The sequence below is a fragment of the Pocillopora damicornis genome, chromosome 3 (genome assembly GCF_964200805.1).
Source record: "Pocillopora damicornis chromosome 3, jaPocDami1.2, whole genome shotgun sequence".
NCBI lineage: Eukaryota > Metazoa > Cnidaria > Anthozoa > Scleractinia > Pocilloporidae > Pocillopora > Pocillopora damicornis.
The window spans coordinates 4,574,115-4,588,842 of NC_142672.1; the positions used below are offsets into that span (position 1 = coordinate 4,574,115).

A 14,728-nucleotide genomic window follows, 5' to 3' on the forward strand; every position below is an offset into this window, starting at 1 on the left:
ATAACAGGAAGAACAAAATGCAAATTCCGCGGGGAGGAGTTCCTCGGCCCCCAAGCCAGTTTGAGAGTAACTCCTTGTCCGCCAGCTCCAAATCATACTCGGGGAGAAGTTATTCGGCCCCCAAGCCAGATTGAGAATAACTCCTTTAGCGTGATTCGAACCCGCGACCTCGATGACCTCTCATGCACTCGTTGCGCGCCTACGATTGCCGCTCGACCATCTCGAAACTGCATATTATATTTACATAAATTGTCGGTGTATTGAGTTTTAAAAAACCAGGTTGGGGGGGAGGGTGAGGAACTTTGTCTTTCGGAGAGTGCAATCGAGCGTTTCCGGTCAAGAATAAAGAGAATGAATCATACAATGAACTGACAAAAGCGATCTACATGAAGAATATTAGCATACGTTGTAATGGCGGACGGCTTCGCTTGCTGAGGCTCGTTAATGTGATTCCTTAGCATTGCATTGCACATGTTTATTGCGCATACAAACCACGTAATAATTGTATTTTGATCCATGGCCCAGCTTAAAAGGCTCGATGGTATTTAGCTCTTGATTGAGAACACTAACCTACATTTTCAATTGCATAAGTTGGTGTACAAATTATCCCTTTTAGATTGGGGAATCTCATCTGGCCTTTTTGGCTCCTATGAATCCCTCAATAAAGAAGATTGCAGTCTTTTTATAATAAAAAAATTGCATTATCATTAAAAAGATCTTTCAGTCCATGCAAGGATAAAAAGGCGTTCGAGACTTCAACGGAATAAATCTGTAACTTACTGAACTGATGGCTTAAGAGTACCATGATTTATAAAAAAAAACGGCTCAATTCGTAACAGAGAGTTATGCCGTACAAAAGCAAAGAGAGGAAGTGGTCGGTAGACCTCATATTTTTCTCGCAGATTATTTCCGACCAAAAATACAAATTTCCTTCGTAAACGTAGCTGAGATACTTATGTATTTTATCATCTTCCATTTCAAAGCGGGATTGACGCAAGCGTAATCAGCATATTTATCACTGACACTTCTGATTGTCGTCCGAAATTTATTTACGAAATCATTATCTGAGAGAAAGGAGGTGTAAAGTTCCAATAACTTGAACCACAAGTAAGAAGAAGGTACCTTTGCACAAACCTCCTCCCCTCAGTCTAACGACCAACAGGAGGGCCTTGAAGGGTGCCAGAAGCCATAGTCGGCAACAGGGAACTAAACGTCGTGATTTAGTTGGCAAACACGTACACTCAGCGATAAATGTGAGCTACTAAAACCATTTGTATCAGGTTAAGCCATAACAAATCGTAAAGCTGATGGTAGTTAAAACTAAAACTAAAAGTTAAACTGTCTACAGTAGGTATAACTATCTACACTGTCTACAGTAGGTATAGCTATCTACTCTGTCAACAGTAGGTGCAGCTGTCTACACTGTGTGCAGTAGGTAAAACTATCTGCGCTGTCTACAGTAGGTACAACTATCTACACTGTCTGCAATAGGTACCACTGTCTACAGTATGTACAACTAGCTACACTGCCTACATTAGGTACAACTATCTACACTGTCTACAGTTAAGGTACAACTATCTACACTGTCTACTGTAGGTACAGCTATCTACTCTGTCTACAGTGAGTACAGCTGTCTACGCTATGTACAGTAGGTACAACTATCTTCACTGCCTACGGTAGGTACTGCTATCTACACTGTCTACAGTAGGTATAACTATCTACACTGTCTACAGTAGGTATAGCTATCTACTCTGTCAACAGTAGGTGCAGCTGTCTACACTGTGTGCAGTAGGTAAAACTATCTGCGCTGTCTACAGTAGGTACAACTATCTACACTGTCTGCAGTAGGTACAACTATCTACACTGTCTACAGTAGGTACAACTATCTACACTGTCTACAGTAGGTACAACTATCTACACTGTCTACAGTAGGTACAATTATCTACACTGTACAGTAGGTACAACTATCTACACTGTCTACAGTAGGTACAACTATCTACACTGTCTGCAGTAGGTACAACTATCTACACTGTCTACAGTAGGTACAACTATCTACACTGTCTACAATAGGTACAACTATCTACACTGTCTACAATAGGTACAACTATCTACACTGTCTACGGTAGGTACAACTATCTACACTGACTAACAAAGATCACACAACAATACCGCTATTTTCTAGTTTGCTATATCCTATCAATATTTATTGGAGTATCTTTTACGGTCAAAAAAAACTTTTAATTTTTTTAATTTTGAACTTTGTCTTTATTTTATGGTCGTCTAGAAGGATAAAGTGATAAAACAGTGCAAAGTCAAATCAAGGCATATTAAATCACGTTAGGTTGTTTTGTTTTGCAAACAGTTAAAAATTCTAGCTCCTTACCGACACTTTGGACAAAATGTTTGGTTCTAGATATAAAAGCGGAGATTGATAATTATCGTAGAACCCGAGTTTTAAGTCATATTGATCAAAAACCGCCTTTTTATCTACTGGGGGTTGAGTTTAAAACCTTCTTAAAATTACGTATCACCTCTGAAGTTTTTTAATATAAAAGGTACTATCTAGTTGTACAAGCGAAAAAAAGAAGAAAGAAATCGCCGATCATAGTTACCAATGCAAAACTCTTTTGCATTCAGGCCAATTTAAGTTTTTACCTGTACCCTTTACTGAAACCACAAGATTTAGGCAAACTATGGGAAATGGCTGAGAAATTCCTGAAAAATAGGTTTCGAACCCTCCCCATTTCAGAACCTCTATTAGCAAAGTAATTCTGTTTCAGTAGTGCGTAGCTACACAGCATCAAACAATCAATCATTCAATCAATCAGCCTGAATCAATAGTTTCAGCGCCTTTTATTTCAGCATATGAATTAGTACGCAATTCAATGATTTCCGTGAAAATAATGACTAAAGACTATTTATTGCGTGATCATTTAATTTGTGAATCACTGCTTTAACTTGTCCTATTTAGGAGTGTCTACATTACGCTAAGAATATTTTAATCTAAACGGAAAAAGTAACCCATGAGGTTGCCTACAACAACTCTTTAATAGCTTACATGAATTGGAATCACTTCATTTAAGGATAAGTTTGCGCTCTCCAATCTTTGATATTATTTATGTAGGACAAGTCAGCGAAGGCCTAGGAGAGAATGGAAATGTAACCAAGCCTTTGCTGCTTACAAAATGGCGGCCGTCTGTAGCAGTTTAGCAATTTTCTCTCTTTTCTGGTCTTTTTCTCTGGCGGTGAAGGATGTTTTCCATGAAGAATTGCTACTGAGGCCGTTGAAAACTGGCCACGTATATGCACACTTTCAATTCACTACAGTTTGGGATGTGGATATCAGGGACACAAAATCCTGTAAGTGTCACAACTTTCTGTCGGCTAAAATAACTTACAGCTGTAGTTGATAAATGATTTCCTTTAGCAGAAAGGCGAAATGATTTGTTTTTATCGCGGTATTGAAAAAAAAAAACATTTATTTCCTTTTGGCCGAATAGTTTTCTCGTCTAGATAAACGAGAAACCATTTGATCATTGATCAACATTTCATTTAGTGTGTGTTTTGGTAGTTTGGTTAGAAGGATGCTTCATATCCCAGCTTCACGCATGAGCTAAATGTGACAAGTGATCCAGATTTGGTAACTGGAGCCTAAATAAATCTGAAAAAAAATTTGTATTAGTAGGTTTTATTTGTGATGATCATTCTTGATATCACCTTTCTGTGTCACTGTTATCATTTTGTTCATCTTAGTCTCCCACTACAGGCTGTTTCCAAAATCCTTTGGACAGATTGTTAATCAGTATTCAGTAGAAGAACTTCACCTGAGTCTAACACAGGGACAGTGGCAGCATGAACAGTGGGGGTACCCTGTGACATCAGCCCCTCCTGGGGCAGAGTTATGGGTGTGGTTCCAGGATAGAGTGAAGGACAGGTACTTATATAGGAGCTTTTTAAAACAGTGTGCTTTGAAACAAGAAATGGCTTATCAGGAGCAAATTAGATACGAAACTTCTTTATTGTTGGAAAATTTAAGTAAACAAAGTTGGGAATGGTTCTAAGTTTACTTTTGATTAGATGATCACTGGCAAACTAAAAGTAAGATCAATGTAAATGTTTTTCAATATGTTAAAAATTCTACACATAGTCAATGCCCCTAAAAGAGATTAAAGATCATGAAGCTTATTCTGAATTACACTCAGATGGACAATGTAATGAGTAATGTGTACGTGTGTATTTTCTGATAATACATATACACAAAAAAACTTTGTTGTGATTATTAGGAGTGATCAATATCATGAAAATGTAGTAAAAAACCTTGATTTTTTTTTCTGCTCTTGTTTGCAGTGTGGATGAGAACTGGTCAGGACTTACTCAGGCATTGTCAGGCCAATTTTGCGCTTCCCTGAATTTCATAGACAGTAAGACAACCACAAGCCCCAAACTTTCCTTTACAAGGGAAGGTGTTACCTCTGCTGCTGGTACAAACTCTTCATTGTTGAGACATGCAGCTTTGCCCAGAGAGTTGGTTTGCACTGAGAACCTCACTCCATGGAAGAAACTGTTGCCATGTGACTCAAAGGTATTATCTTGTGATGTGATTTTTGTTCCTTGTGATTTTTTTTAATGCCTTGTAAAGGCCTATTTACACGGCACGCTTTTGTCGCATGCGACAAGCTTGCGACAGGCCTACGACATGACTTAAGAGTCGTAAGCAAGTTGTAGGTTTGATTTACACGAAACAATTCGTGTCGTAAGCCTGTCGTAAGCTTGTCGCATGCGACAAAGTCGTACCGTGTAAATAAGCCCTAAGTTATATATGTATATATACACCCGTTTTCAAAAATGTTGCAACATTGAAAATATACATTTACCTGCAATGTATATATCTTTTGTTTTCTTGTCAAAAAGAGTCTCTTTTTGATGAGAAAAGATAGTGACAACTATTTTGTGATGAAAATAGTTTAAAGTATTTTCCTGCACTTGTTATTCAGTGTTAATTGTCTTAAAGTCATTGTGGGGATAAAACATGCTTCTTTTACTTAGAGTTTTAAGTGTTTAGTATTGCCCATGTAAAACAACCATTTGTTCCCAATTTCTTACCTATGGTTTTGTCCTTCCCTTTCTATGCACTGCTTTAGAATAAAATAGAAAAATTCTTGATAACACTGCTTTTGTATTTTTTTTCAGGCCGGTCTAACTACATTATTTAACTCGTTGCTGCTGTATAGAGTTAATTATCATTCTCTAGCAGTTCATTTGAGACCAATCTGCCAGGTAGATTGAACTATTAATTTTTACTTCTATACTGGTAAGATTGAATTTTTTGACTGCCAGAATGTGTACTGGCAATACCCCATTGACAAACCAGTTAACCACTTATTGATGGAGGTCTATTCCAAGGCCTATTTAAGGTGAATTGTGACTTTGGATGTTGTGCAGCTGTACTTAAAACTGCAGCAAAAAGTAATTTTCAATTGGGAACATTTACCTCCAGTGGCACCTAAATTTAGTTTCTTCAGTTTCATAACAGTAACATTGGAATTATGAAATATAGCACTTGCCGTAGGTTAGACAGGCCTTATTTTTATAACCAATGTCAAGACCATGTTTTCTTTTAATGTGGCAAATCGGCAAGGTGCGTGCAAAATTGTAGATCTTGATCTGAAGGTGACTGATTAACAAGCCATTAATGTGTTGTTTTAATACCCATTGAGGAATGCTCAGCTCAATCTGTTGATTTTTACTTCATACAACAAGCAGTATGTGCTGGGTATCTATATACAAGTTTCTTTTTATGAAAGGAATTATTGACACCTTTTCATTCTCAGAAGTGACCAAGACATACTTACAATGACAAGAAGACACGTGATGATTGTAAAGAACAATATCAGTTAAAGGATTACCACTTGATCCAGTGATAAATTCTCAGAACTAAAAATATAAGCAATATTTGACAGACAGCATAGAGAATTACTAAAGAGATCTTGAAAGTGAAAGGGTTGAATAATTGTGATGTGCCAAAAACATGCATGCTGTTAGTATACTCCTGGTGTGTTTAGTTAATCTAGGATTGTATGATTTATTTATCACAATTTTAAGGATACAAGCTGTTCACAATACTCTGTGGAATTAGTACAGTCAGTTTCCATGGTGTTGGACCCACTGTTAAGAGGGGGATCCAAACATGGTAAGTTATATAAACTTCTGTACAGCCACGCACACAAAATGAGAATGGGTTTCACACAACACATTTTGTTCCTAGAAAGAGTTTTGAAAGAATGGGAAGATTAGCGCATGAGTGAGCAAGTTCTTACAACCAGTTCCTCCAAAAGGGCCCATGAACAGTTCATGCAGAGGGAAAACCAACAAGCGTTGAGACTAGATTTTGGGTTTTTCAGATGAAAGTTTACTCACATGATACTGGTGATACAGTCATGCTTTTAAAAGAGTTTGGGAGTTACTGTTAAGAGAAATTTGGAAAAGTGGAAATGGAAAGATATGATGAATAAGGAAGTGAAAATACTTCTTCCTGTCCAAAAACTAAACTGTAAAAACCTTTTAACAGTGACCTCAAAAGATTGGAAAAGAGGCCACTGGACAGAAGTTGAACATCTCAACATTTCCAAGCTATCATTATGTATGGTTTAGATTATTAATAAATAACACAATTACATGCATTTATTTTGTTTTTAGATTGGTCCTTCAAGAAGTTATTTGGTCGTTCCATCAAGTCTGCATGTCCTCTGGCTACTACCAGTCGCATTTATGTTGATATAAGCAGTAACAAGGTTAGGTGTGAGATGCTGGCAATTTGTTTATCAAAAATAGTTCTTGAAGTCATACAACAGTTCTCCCAATAATGTACATTGTGGAGTCAAACTTGATGAGGGGCATGAGATAAACTAAATGTGTATCAACCAACTAATAGTTAAACCCAAGGGAAGAAATGATCTTGGCAGTTGAGCTGCAATTTATACATTTACTGGAAAGAAGCCTTAAAAGACAAAACAAAAACAAGTAAAAATTCAGGCTTTAACCGTTAAACTCCAAGAAGTGATTAACATGTAACTTCTCCCTAAAATATCCATACATTATCCAACAAACAGTTGAAAAGAATACACAAATTAATCAGGCAGAAGATTTTATCTTGCTTTAACACCAAATTCTCATAACTAAAAAACAAGGTAACTTGTAGTAGCAAGAGGGGAGAATTAACAATTAGATCTTGGGAGTTAAAGGGTTAATAGGATTCCAATCCATGCCACCCAGTTACTAGTTGGGCAATAGTACCCACTGAGCTACAAAGCCACATGTTGGGAGTAAGGCAAATCAAATTTGACCATTGAGTGACTTGTGGGATTTTTCTGTCACAAAATGACTGTAATAATTTGTTGTGACCCTTTTACTGTTTTTTCACCACCCAACAGAGCGATTCCCAGTTCACATTGTCTCCAGCTTTCTCTACAGTAACAAAACAAGTGACAGGACAGCATCAACAATACTTTGCCATGTATGACATGAAACAAATGAGTAAGTTCAAAACATTATCACCAGTACTGCCTTGGTAATCACTTGAAATTTTAATCTTGATGGACAAAATAAATTTACAATGTCGCTAAGTACTTATTGGCTTTTTCTTACACAAAGCTCTTCCCACAAAATATCAAAAACAAAAAGTATAATGTAAAGCCAGGAAGAATAATTCCTCAACATTACTCACTTGTTAAGGGAAAGATAATTCTCCATTAGAAGAGACTAAAGTTTGAGGACTTGTTCAAACAATTACTACAGAAATTCGAACAGTGATATTTTTTTAGCTGAATTAGGGACAAACTCAACTATATTCAATCAGAAGAAAAAATGAATTGGTTTTACCTCACATCTTCATTGTGATGCAAATGAAATTTGTTGAATGTACCATAGTCCAGCAATTGTCTTGGTAGGTTGAACAAGGAAAAAGTGTTTGTAACTGGTTACACTGTATGTTAGTACACTTTCCATGATGTTTATGGTGTATAACAGTCTGACCTTTGGAAATTCTGCCAGTAATTTTTAATCAATGTTTATATATTTACATTTGTTTTAAGACCAAACCAAACTATTGAAGTCCTGTGCCAACAATAATAGCTGTAGATTCTCGTTTTAAATCATGTTTTTTTAAAAAAAAATCAGAATATTAAAAAAGGTTATGTCTTTTGAATCTTCAAACTGTGAATGATAAACAATTTTGATGTTTATTTTGATTCAGTCAATGCCAGTGTTTCTGACTCAGCTCTTAATGTGGTGTTCAAGTGGAAGAGGAGAGTTGCTAAAGGTCAGTGGAACATTGGCAAAAATCTGCATGCAAATCACACATGAATCACACATAAAGCCTCCCTGAATTACTTCCTTGTTAGTAATTCTCCTTACTGTCTGCCATACCGTTCTTATGGTGTTTGGTTTTGAGAATTTGGTTTTGGATCAACTTATAATCCTGTGATTGATATTTTTCTTTATTCTCAACACTTGTCTGCTTGATATTGTATTGATATTGCAAGGAGAAATTTTGTCTTGGTCACTCATGGGAGTTAAAGGGTCAAGGGGCTAACTGTTTTAGTTGTTAATACTGCTTCCATCTGTCCCAATAATTATTTGATTGTACCTTTTTCAACAGGTGTACCTCCACAGCTTTATGCTCAAAGATTTGTAACAGGTCAGTAGTGCATTGACATAGCTGAACTTAGTCATTACCTTGTAAATGTTACTGCAACTATCATTATTTTTTGTCTTTTAATTGTGAAACTCAGAGGACCATGTTATAATGTAAATATTGGTAGAATGTTATTGTGTAAGGAGGATAAATCCTGCAAAATGACATATAACATACCTCTTACTATCCAAGCTCAAGGTCCTTATGGTAAGTTGCAGAACAAGTTTTTTCCACAAAGATATATGACCCAAGATTGAGGTGGGTGGGCCATACATCCAAATGGAAAAAGGAGGTTCTGTAACTTACAGTATGGACAGAGAAAATGAGGTTAGTAAGATATTTGTTATATTTTTGGGTTCAAATAGAGTGAGAAAGATTTCAATTCAAACAAACTTTTGAATTTAGCAGGCTGTGCAATAACAATTATACCCTGCTAAATTGAGCAATCATTGCATGCATAGTGTCTGAAAAATGTAATAATAAATGATAATCTGTATCAGTAAATATTTTATGGATTGGTGGACTTCCCAAATGTCTAGATGTGCAGTGTGATTGGTCATGATACATTAAACATTCCTGAAATATTCCAGGTGTCCATGGTTTATTAAGTTTGAAAGTGGCTTCTCTCTTTTTATTATCAGGATTTTAAGCTCTTGTTTCTAATACAATTTTGCTCTTCTTTTTAAGGGTATGGTGAAGAAAAAGGTGGTATTACATCCATGTTGCACAATTGTCACCCCACAGATCCCCTGCCAGTTGTTTACTTTGCTACCTTCCCGTGGTACCTCAGGATCTTTCTTCACACCTTAACCATCAAAAGTGCTGGCAAGGAAATCAAGCCTGGTAAAGATGTTTCCTACCTCCCAATGTTCTATTATAATTGGTGCATCTTTTGATTGGCTGATACACTGACTTTTTAGTCCTTTGGTTGAATGACAAATTGACTTAATGACGAAGTTTTTGTCTCGGTTACTTCCTGATTTACCTTTCATTTTACCTGTATGGTATTTGACACTAATTTTAGCTTCCAAGCAGGCCTTCATTATTTGCGCTGCAAGGCGCGCGTTTTTCCGCTCGCGGGAAGACTTGAGGTGAGTCGGAGAGAGGTTTGTAGGGGTGTGGCACTAATAATTATCACTGTTGGACCTGAAGCAGACGTCACGCCGGCTAATTCTTGTTAACCTACGTGTAGCCGTGCCCTCTCCCTCTCGTTTCTTCATGGGGGAGGGGGGGGGAGAGTACGGTTACGCGTAGGCTAATTCTTGCATATCAAATTGCTAAAGTTGTGAACATAACTTCAAACTGAAACTAAAATTACGGTTGTAGATATCATCTACGTGACTCCAGCAAAGGATCGTTTGCGGCCTTATACTGTGGAAATGCTGCTGACTTTACCAGCAAACTCTGTTACAGAACTGAGCGTACAGTTCCATAAAGGATTCCTGAAATGGACAGAACATCCTCCAGATGCCCATCATGGGTTCTACATCAGGTAATGTTCACTATGCATCTGTTGCCGAGGAAAAGCGTATCCTTATTTAGGACTGTTCAAGGTCCAGTCCCTAAAAGTGAAAAGAATTATGTGGAAGATTTGTCAGGAACGTCGGACAAAGACGTAAATATTTGAACTGTTGTCAGTTTCGATATTCTGTTAATAGGCTGTAATCTACCAGCTGAGCTATCGAGAAATCGTTTTTAAGTTCGACTGTATGTGAAGTTCCTATGTAGGCAGCGTCCTACTCAAACTTATTGGACGAACGTCGGTCATGCGCGAGGGGATCAGTTCTTGCCGGCTGCGCCAATTTCGCGCGAAAATATTAAAAAAAACGTAAGAAACAGCCCCTGTCTCGCAAAATAAACTGAAAAAATCGAAACTTTCATAGAAATATGTAAAAGGAAACAAAAGTTGAGAAAAGGAAAACTTGACTATTTAAGTACAGGTATCCTGTTGCTTTATCATTCTGTTTTGAGCTTTACCGAAAAAGCTATATGATTTTGAAACACCCTGACTTACTTACTTGGATGGTTGTTTGTAACTCGTGTGGAAAAATTTGGTTGTGAAAGCGCACCACTTAGTCATTCATTAAAACGTTCACACATGCGCAGACGTTTGACCGCTCTGTAGTCCTGCTCACTGCAAGGATCACCAAAATCGAAATCGTCATTAATGTTTACACATAGATTGAGTTTGCTGGTACATTTAAACTGACAACATACACAAATAAGATGTGAAGTTCTATTCTTTTGTGGTTTTTAAGAGTCAGGAAAGAAGGTTTGCACAAGTACGTGCGATTTTCTGATGAACCAGCAATAGTCTGAAATTCCCCAGATAATGGTGGCCTCGAATACAAAATCACCCTGTTGTCGACTTTCTTGAGGGTTTTTGATATACCAAACGCCCCTCACTCATTTTGCGTTTGTTTTGTTTCAGTTCTGCTGTGATCTCAACAAAACTTCAAGGCCCAAAAAATTACACTGGTCCAGCACGCCACACCTCTCTCCTGTTTGAAAGGTAACCTAAAATCTTTCTCTCGTGAACCCTTCAGGGTTTAATTCTGTTTTTTCCTTTATTCATTTATCTGATTGTTTCTTTTGATGAACCATCAGTGGGAGACTGGGCTGGAATGCCTTTAACCCTTTAATCCCAAAGTGTAACAAGGTTCTAATTTCTCCTTACAATATCACCCCTGACTAAAAGGTTTAAGTCACGAGAATATAAGGAATAATCAGCAACTAACGAAGCTGTTGATGGTTTTACAAATTCTCCCTGTTAGAACCTTGGAAATGTATAAAGAACAGTATGGAGAATATGCATACTGATGTTAGGGTGTAAAGGGTTAATTGATTGGGTTGTGAACGATACCAAATGAGAAAGCCGGTTGGTGGAGTAGTTTTTCAGTTGAGTTAAAGAAAGACCAAAGTAATCACAACAGCCAGTGAGAACGAAGTTCGACATCATTGTTAACCAATGACAACTCAAAGTAAAGTTAGGGAAACTGCATGAAACGCAGGAAAACGCTAGTGACGAAATTTCGATCGGTTTGAAGAGCAAAGTTAAGCAAAACCAAAGCAGTCATGGATTACTTTCAACATAATTGAAAACTGCTCAAAAATTGATACAAACAAGATAGCCTAGTATCTGCGCCTGAATTACTACACCTTACTCGAAATTTGGGGATCTTACCAATGTTTGAATGATCTTTCTTGTTCAGTCCCTTTGAAATAAATGTTGGAAACCTTGCTCGGTTGTAACAAGCCTGATTTCAAATTTGTTTTCTAGTGATGAAACTACTCCAGCGGAGGAAGTGTTTCTTCGTCTTCACACAGAAGTTTTACTGATCACCCTTCCCACCCCTGACTTCAGCATGCCATATAACGTCATCTGTTTGGCCTGCACTGTAGTAGCCATTGCATTTGGTTCTTTTCATAATCTGTCTGTACGGAGATTTGAGGCTGTTGACCCCAAGGAGAGCACTGGTCTTGTTGGCAAGTTGAAAGCTTTTCTCGCCAAGCTAAAGGGTAAAGTTTTTGGGAAGAAGAAGGAAGAAATTGCAGAAGAAAAGAAAGAAAATTAAAGTGAATGTTGTAGCGGCAGTAAAGGTGCCTCGCGAGTGCTGTCGCGCAAGAGTAAAGCGTTGAATATTCTAGTGGCCGAACCAGTCAGAACTCAGAAAAATGAGCACGTTATATGTGGCACGAGCAGGAAAAAAAGCGATGACGCTTTGAGTCAACTAATAATAATCACTGGTCTGTGATTGGCCAGTTAGATTGTTGAGCGCGTTGTGCGTGTTTGATCCCTACAGAACTTTACTCAAGCAGCTGTTTTGGTTGTGTTTGAAAATGAAGAAAGAATGTTTGGAAAGATAAGCATCAAAAAAGACGAGGAAACTTTTTGTTTTGTGTAGAGTGAAATGACGAACGTTTCTTTAAAAAAAAAAACGTTTTGGAAGGAGAAGCCCCTTTTTTTCCATGAAAAAAAAGAACGTTCACGAGAAGTAGGTTAGAATTTAATTGTACACTACCTACTTTTTTTTTCTTAAACAGTGGACAGTGTAGGCAATAATGAGATTCATTGAAACAAAATGGATATGGAACATTGATAACGTCATGGAAGTAGTTCGCTAGTTAGTGATAATCAGAAATTTACTTTAGTTTCTTCGTGCTTGCCTGTAAGGCAACAATCAGTGGTCACAAAATCATTTTGCCTCTTTGTTTCAAATTAGTAGAATAAGTGACAGTGTAAAAACCAATGATCTTTTTTAAGACAGAGTGAAAACTTATGAGGTTACAGTACACCTGATAATAAAAAAAAACTGGAAAATGTGTGAGGTTGTGAGGCTAAAACTATTTGCAAATGAAAAACTTGAAAACTTAAGATTATCAAGCTGTGACCAAGAGATAAGTATTGTTCCTGTGGTGATATCAGAAAAACAGCCACTTAATTAGCATATGATAACTTATCCGTCTAACTTGCTGTTGGTTCCCCTGATTAAAGGGAATTCTTCCAAATAAGTTTTCTGAATTTTAGTGTATGTAGTAAAATTCTTAAAATTATGCCCAGCAGAAGCGCTGCATTAGGGAAGCGAGAAAATTCTGCGGCTCCTCGTCTTCAGTTACTTTGGCTCTGTTTGCCTAGAAGCATTATGTAAAGGAGCATTTCACACAGGCATATCTTAAATTACGTGCGAGTAACGTGTTGTAATCTGCGTGGAAGATGACAAGGAATTATTTTTTCAAGATTCCGCTTTAAATAAATTATAGCTACAGGCTATTCGTCAAATAATAGCTGTCACTTTTCCTTTTTATATCGTTAAGATGATTTTGTTACAACTGTCATGTTTGCGTCAGAGGCAAGACAGGTGAAGAAGGAGAATGTCCAGTAGGAACGATTTAATGTTAACGCTTCAACACCTCTTAACATATGCCTGCTTCCCAAAGCTTTTCGTAAATGGATTAAACCAAAAATATATATAAACCTTAAATATCTAATCCGTCGGAACTGGGGCCAAGTCATTCACCATGATATGCTTACAAAATCAAATAGATTGTGGGCATATGTTTTGTTTATACAAGACTTCCTTTGGCCTCAGGACTGATTCGGAGTTTTGTCACAAATGAATCAGTTTATTTTAAGCGTAATGGAAAGCCAAAGCGCACGAAAAGAACTCTCTCGTTGGCCATCGGCGTCAAACGTTATTTTCAACCAGGCGATCATCGAAGGCGACGTGGCGAAGGTGAAATTTTTGTTGAAATACGGTGGGAAACAGATTGCGCTTAATGAAAGGAACAAACTCGGTTTGACTCCTTTACAGCAAAGCTGTGTTGACGGTAATCTTTCGCTAGTGATGTTACTTCTTGATCATGGAGCTGATATTGAAGGCAAGGACATAAATGGCTGGACGCCGCTTCATTTCGCAATAATCGCTGGTCACTGCAATATTACCAGTTTGCTTATAGATTCATGTGCGAACTTGGCAAGCGTCGATGGTAAGGGTCGCTTACCCATCGATCGTGCTCAGACTGAAGAAATGTTGGTTTTGATTACACGAGCTATGGAGAACGCTGGGTATGTAGAAACAGCGCGTTTGTATCTGGAAAAATGGGGTTTACGATCTCTCTCATCTGAAGACGAAATGTCATCATCTTCGTGTCAAGAAAGTAATGAATTTTCTGAAGCAAATAGTGTTACGGACATTAGGCAACCTTCGAACGACAAAACGATTTGTGGTAAAAATCAAAATATTCAAGATTTCGTTATGCAAACCAAGTGTGGATTGGTTTGGTCGAAGTCATCATAAATTTTCTTATCAGTGTGGAATACAATTTCTTCCAGGGGCGATTTGATAAAGGAGCGATTTTTCAAAGCAAAGCTAAATAACAATAAAAAATTGAACCTTCAGGTGATCCAGGAGTGTTCTATTAAATAAAAATTCGCTTTAATATATTCCACAACATCAACAATTCGAGGAGAACGAATAATTGAATTGTGACAGATTGCAAATGCCGTTAATTTTTTTCATAAGCCTGTTTACTTAG

The 14,728-nt window shown here is 37.4% G+C and overlaps 2 protein-coding genes across 2 annotated transcripts; both read left to right on the forward strand.

Moving 5' to 3' along the window:
* The first annotated feature begins 3,167 nt into the window (after nucleotides 1-3,167).
* On the forward strand, nucleotides 3,168-13,472 carry LOC113665948 (GPI-anchor transamidase component PIGT). Its single transcript, XM_027181690.2, has 13 exons — nucleotides 3,168-3,360; nucleotides 3,754-3,934; nucleotides 4,348-4,582; nucleotides 5,191-5,277; nucleotides 6,103-6,190; nucleotides 6,697-6,791; nucleotides 7,431-7,533; nucleotides 8,252-8,317; nucleotides 8,657-8,695; nucleotides 9,380-9,535; nucleotides 10,019-10,184; nucleotides 11,124-11,204; nucleotides 11,973-13,472. Exons 1-13 carry the CDS (start codon nucleotides 3,186-3,188, stop codon nucleotides 12,265-12,267), a joined length of 1,767 nt encoding a protein of 588 aa, XP_027037491.2. The 5' UTR covers nucleotides 3,168-3,185; the 3' UTR covers nucleotides 12,268-13,472.
* Nucleotides 13,473-13,663: 191 nt separating this feature from the next.
* Nucleotides 13,664-14,591, forward strand: LOC113665950 (uncharacterized). Its single transcript, XM_027181692.2, has one exon. The coding sequence runs from the start codon at nucleotides 13,807-13,809 to the stop codon at nucleotides 14,488-14,490; it is 684 nt and encodes a 227-aa protein (XP_027037493.2). The 5' UTR covers nucleotides 13,664-13,806; the 3' UTR covers nucleotides 14,491-14,591.
* The last annotated feature ends 137 nt before the right edge of the window (nucleotides 14,592-14,728 follow it).

Bases quoted from the DNA above. Each gene is read 5' to 3' on its own strand.
- LOC113665948 (XM_027181690.2), top strand. From the start codon at position 3,186: ATGGCGGCCGTCTGTAGCAGTTTAGCAATTTTCTCTCTTTTCTGGTCT. The intron at 5,278-6,102 runs GTAGATTGAACT...CACAATTTTAAG, and splicing joins ATTTGAGACCAATCTGCCAG to GATACAAGCTGTTCACAATA. The intron at 7,534-8,251 runs GTAAGTTCAAAA...ATTTTGATTCAG, and splicing joins GTATGACATGAAACAAATGA to TCAATGCCAGTGTTTCTGAC.
- LOC113665950 (XM_027181692.2), top strand. From the start codon at position 13,807: ATGAATCAGTTTATTTTAAGCGTAATGGAAAGCCAAAGCGCACGAAAA.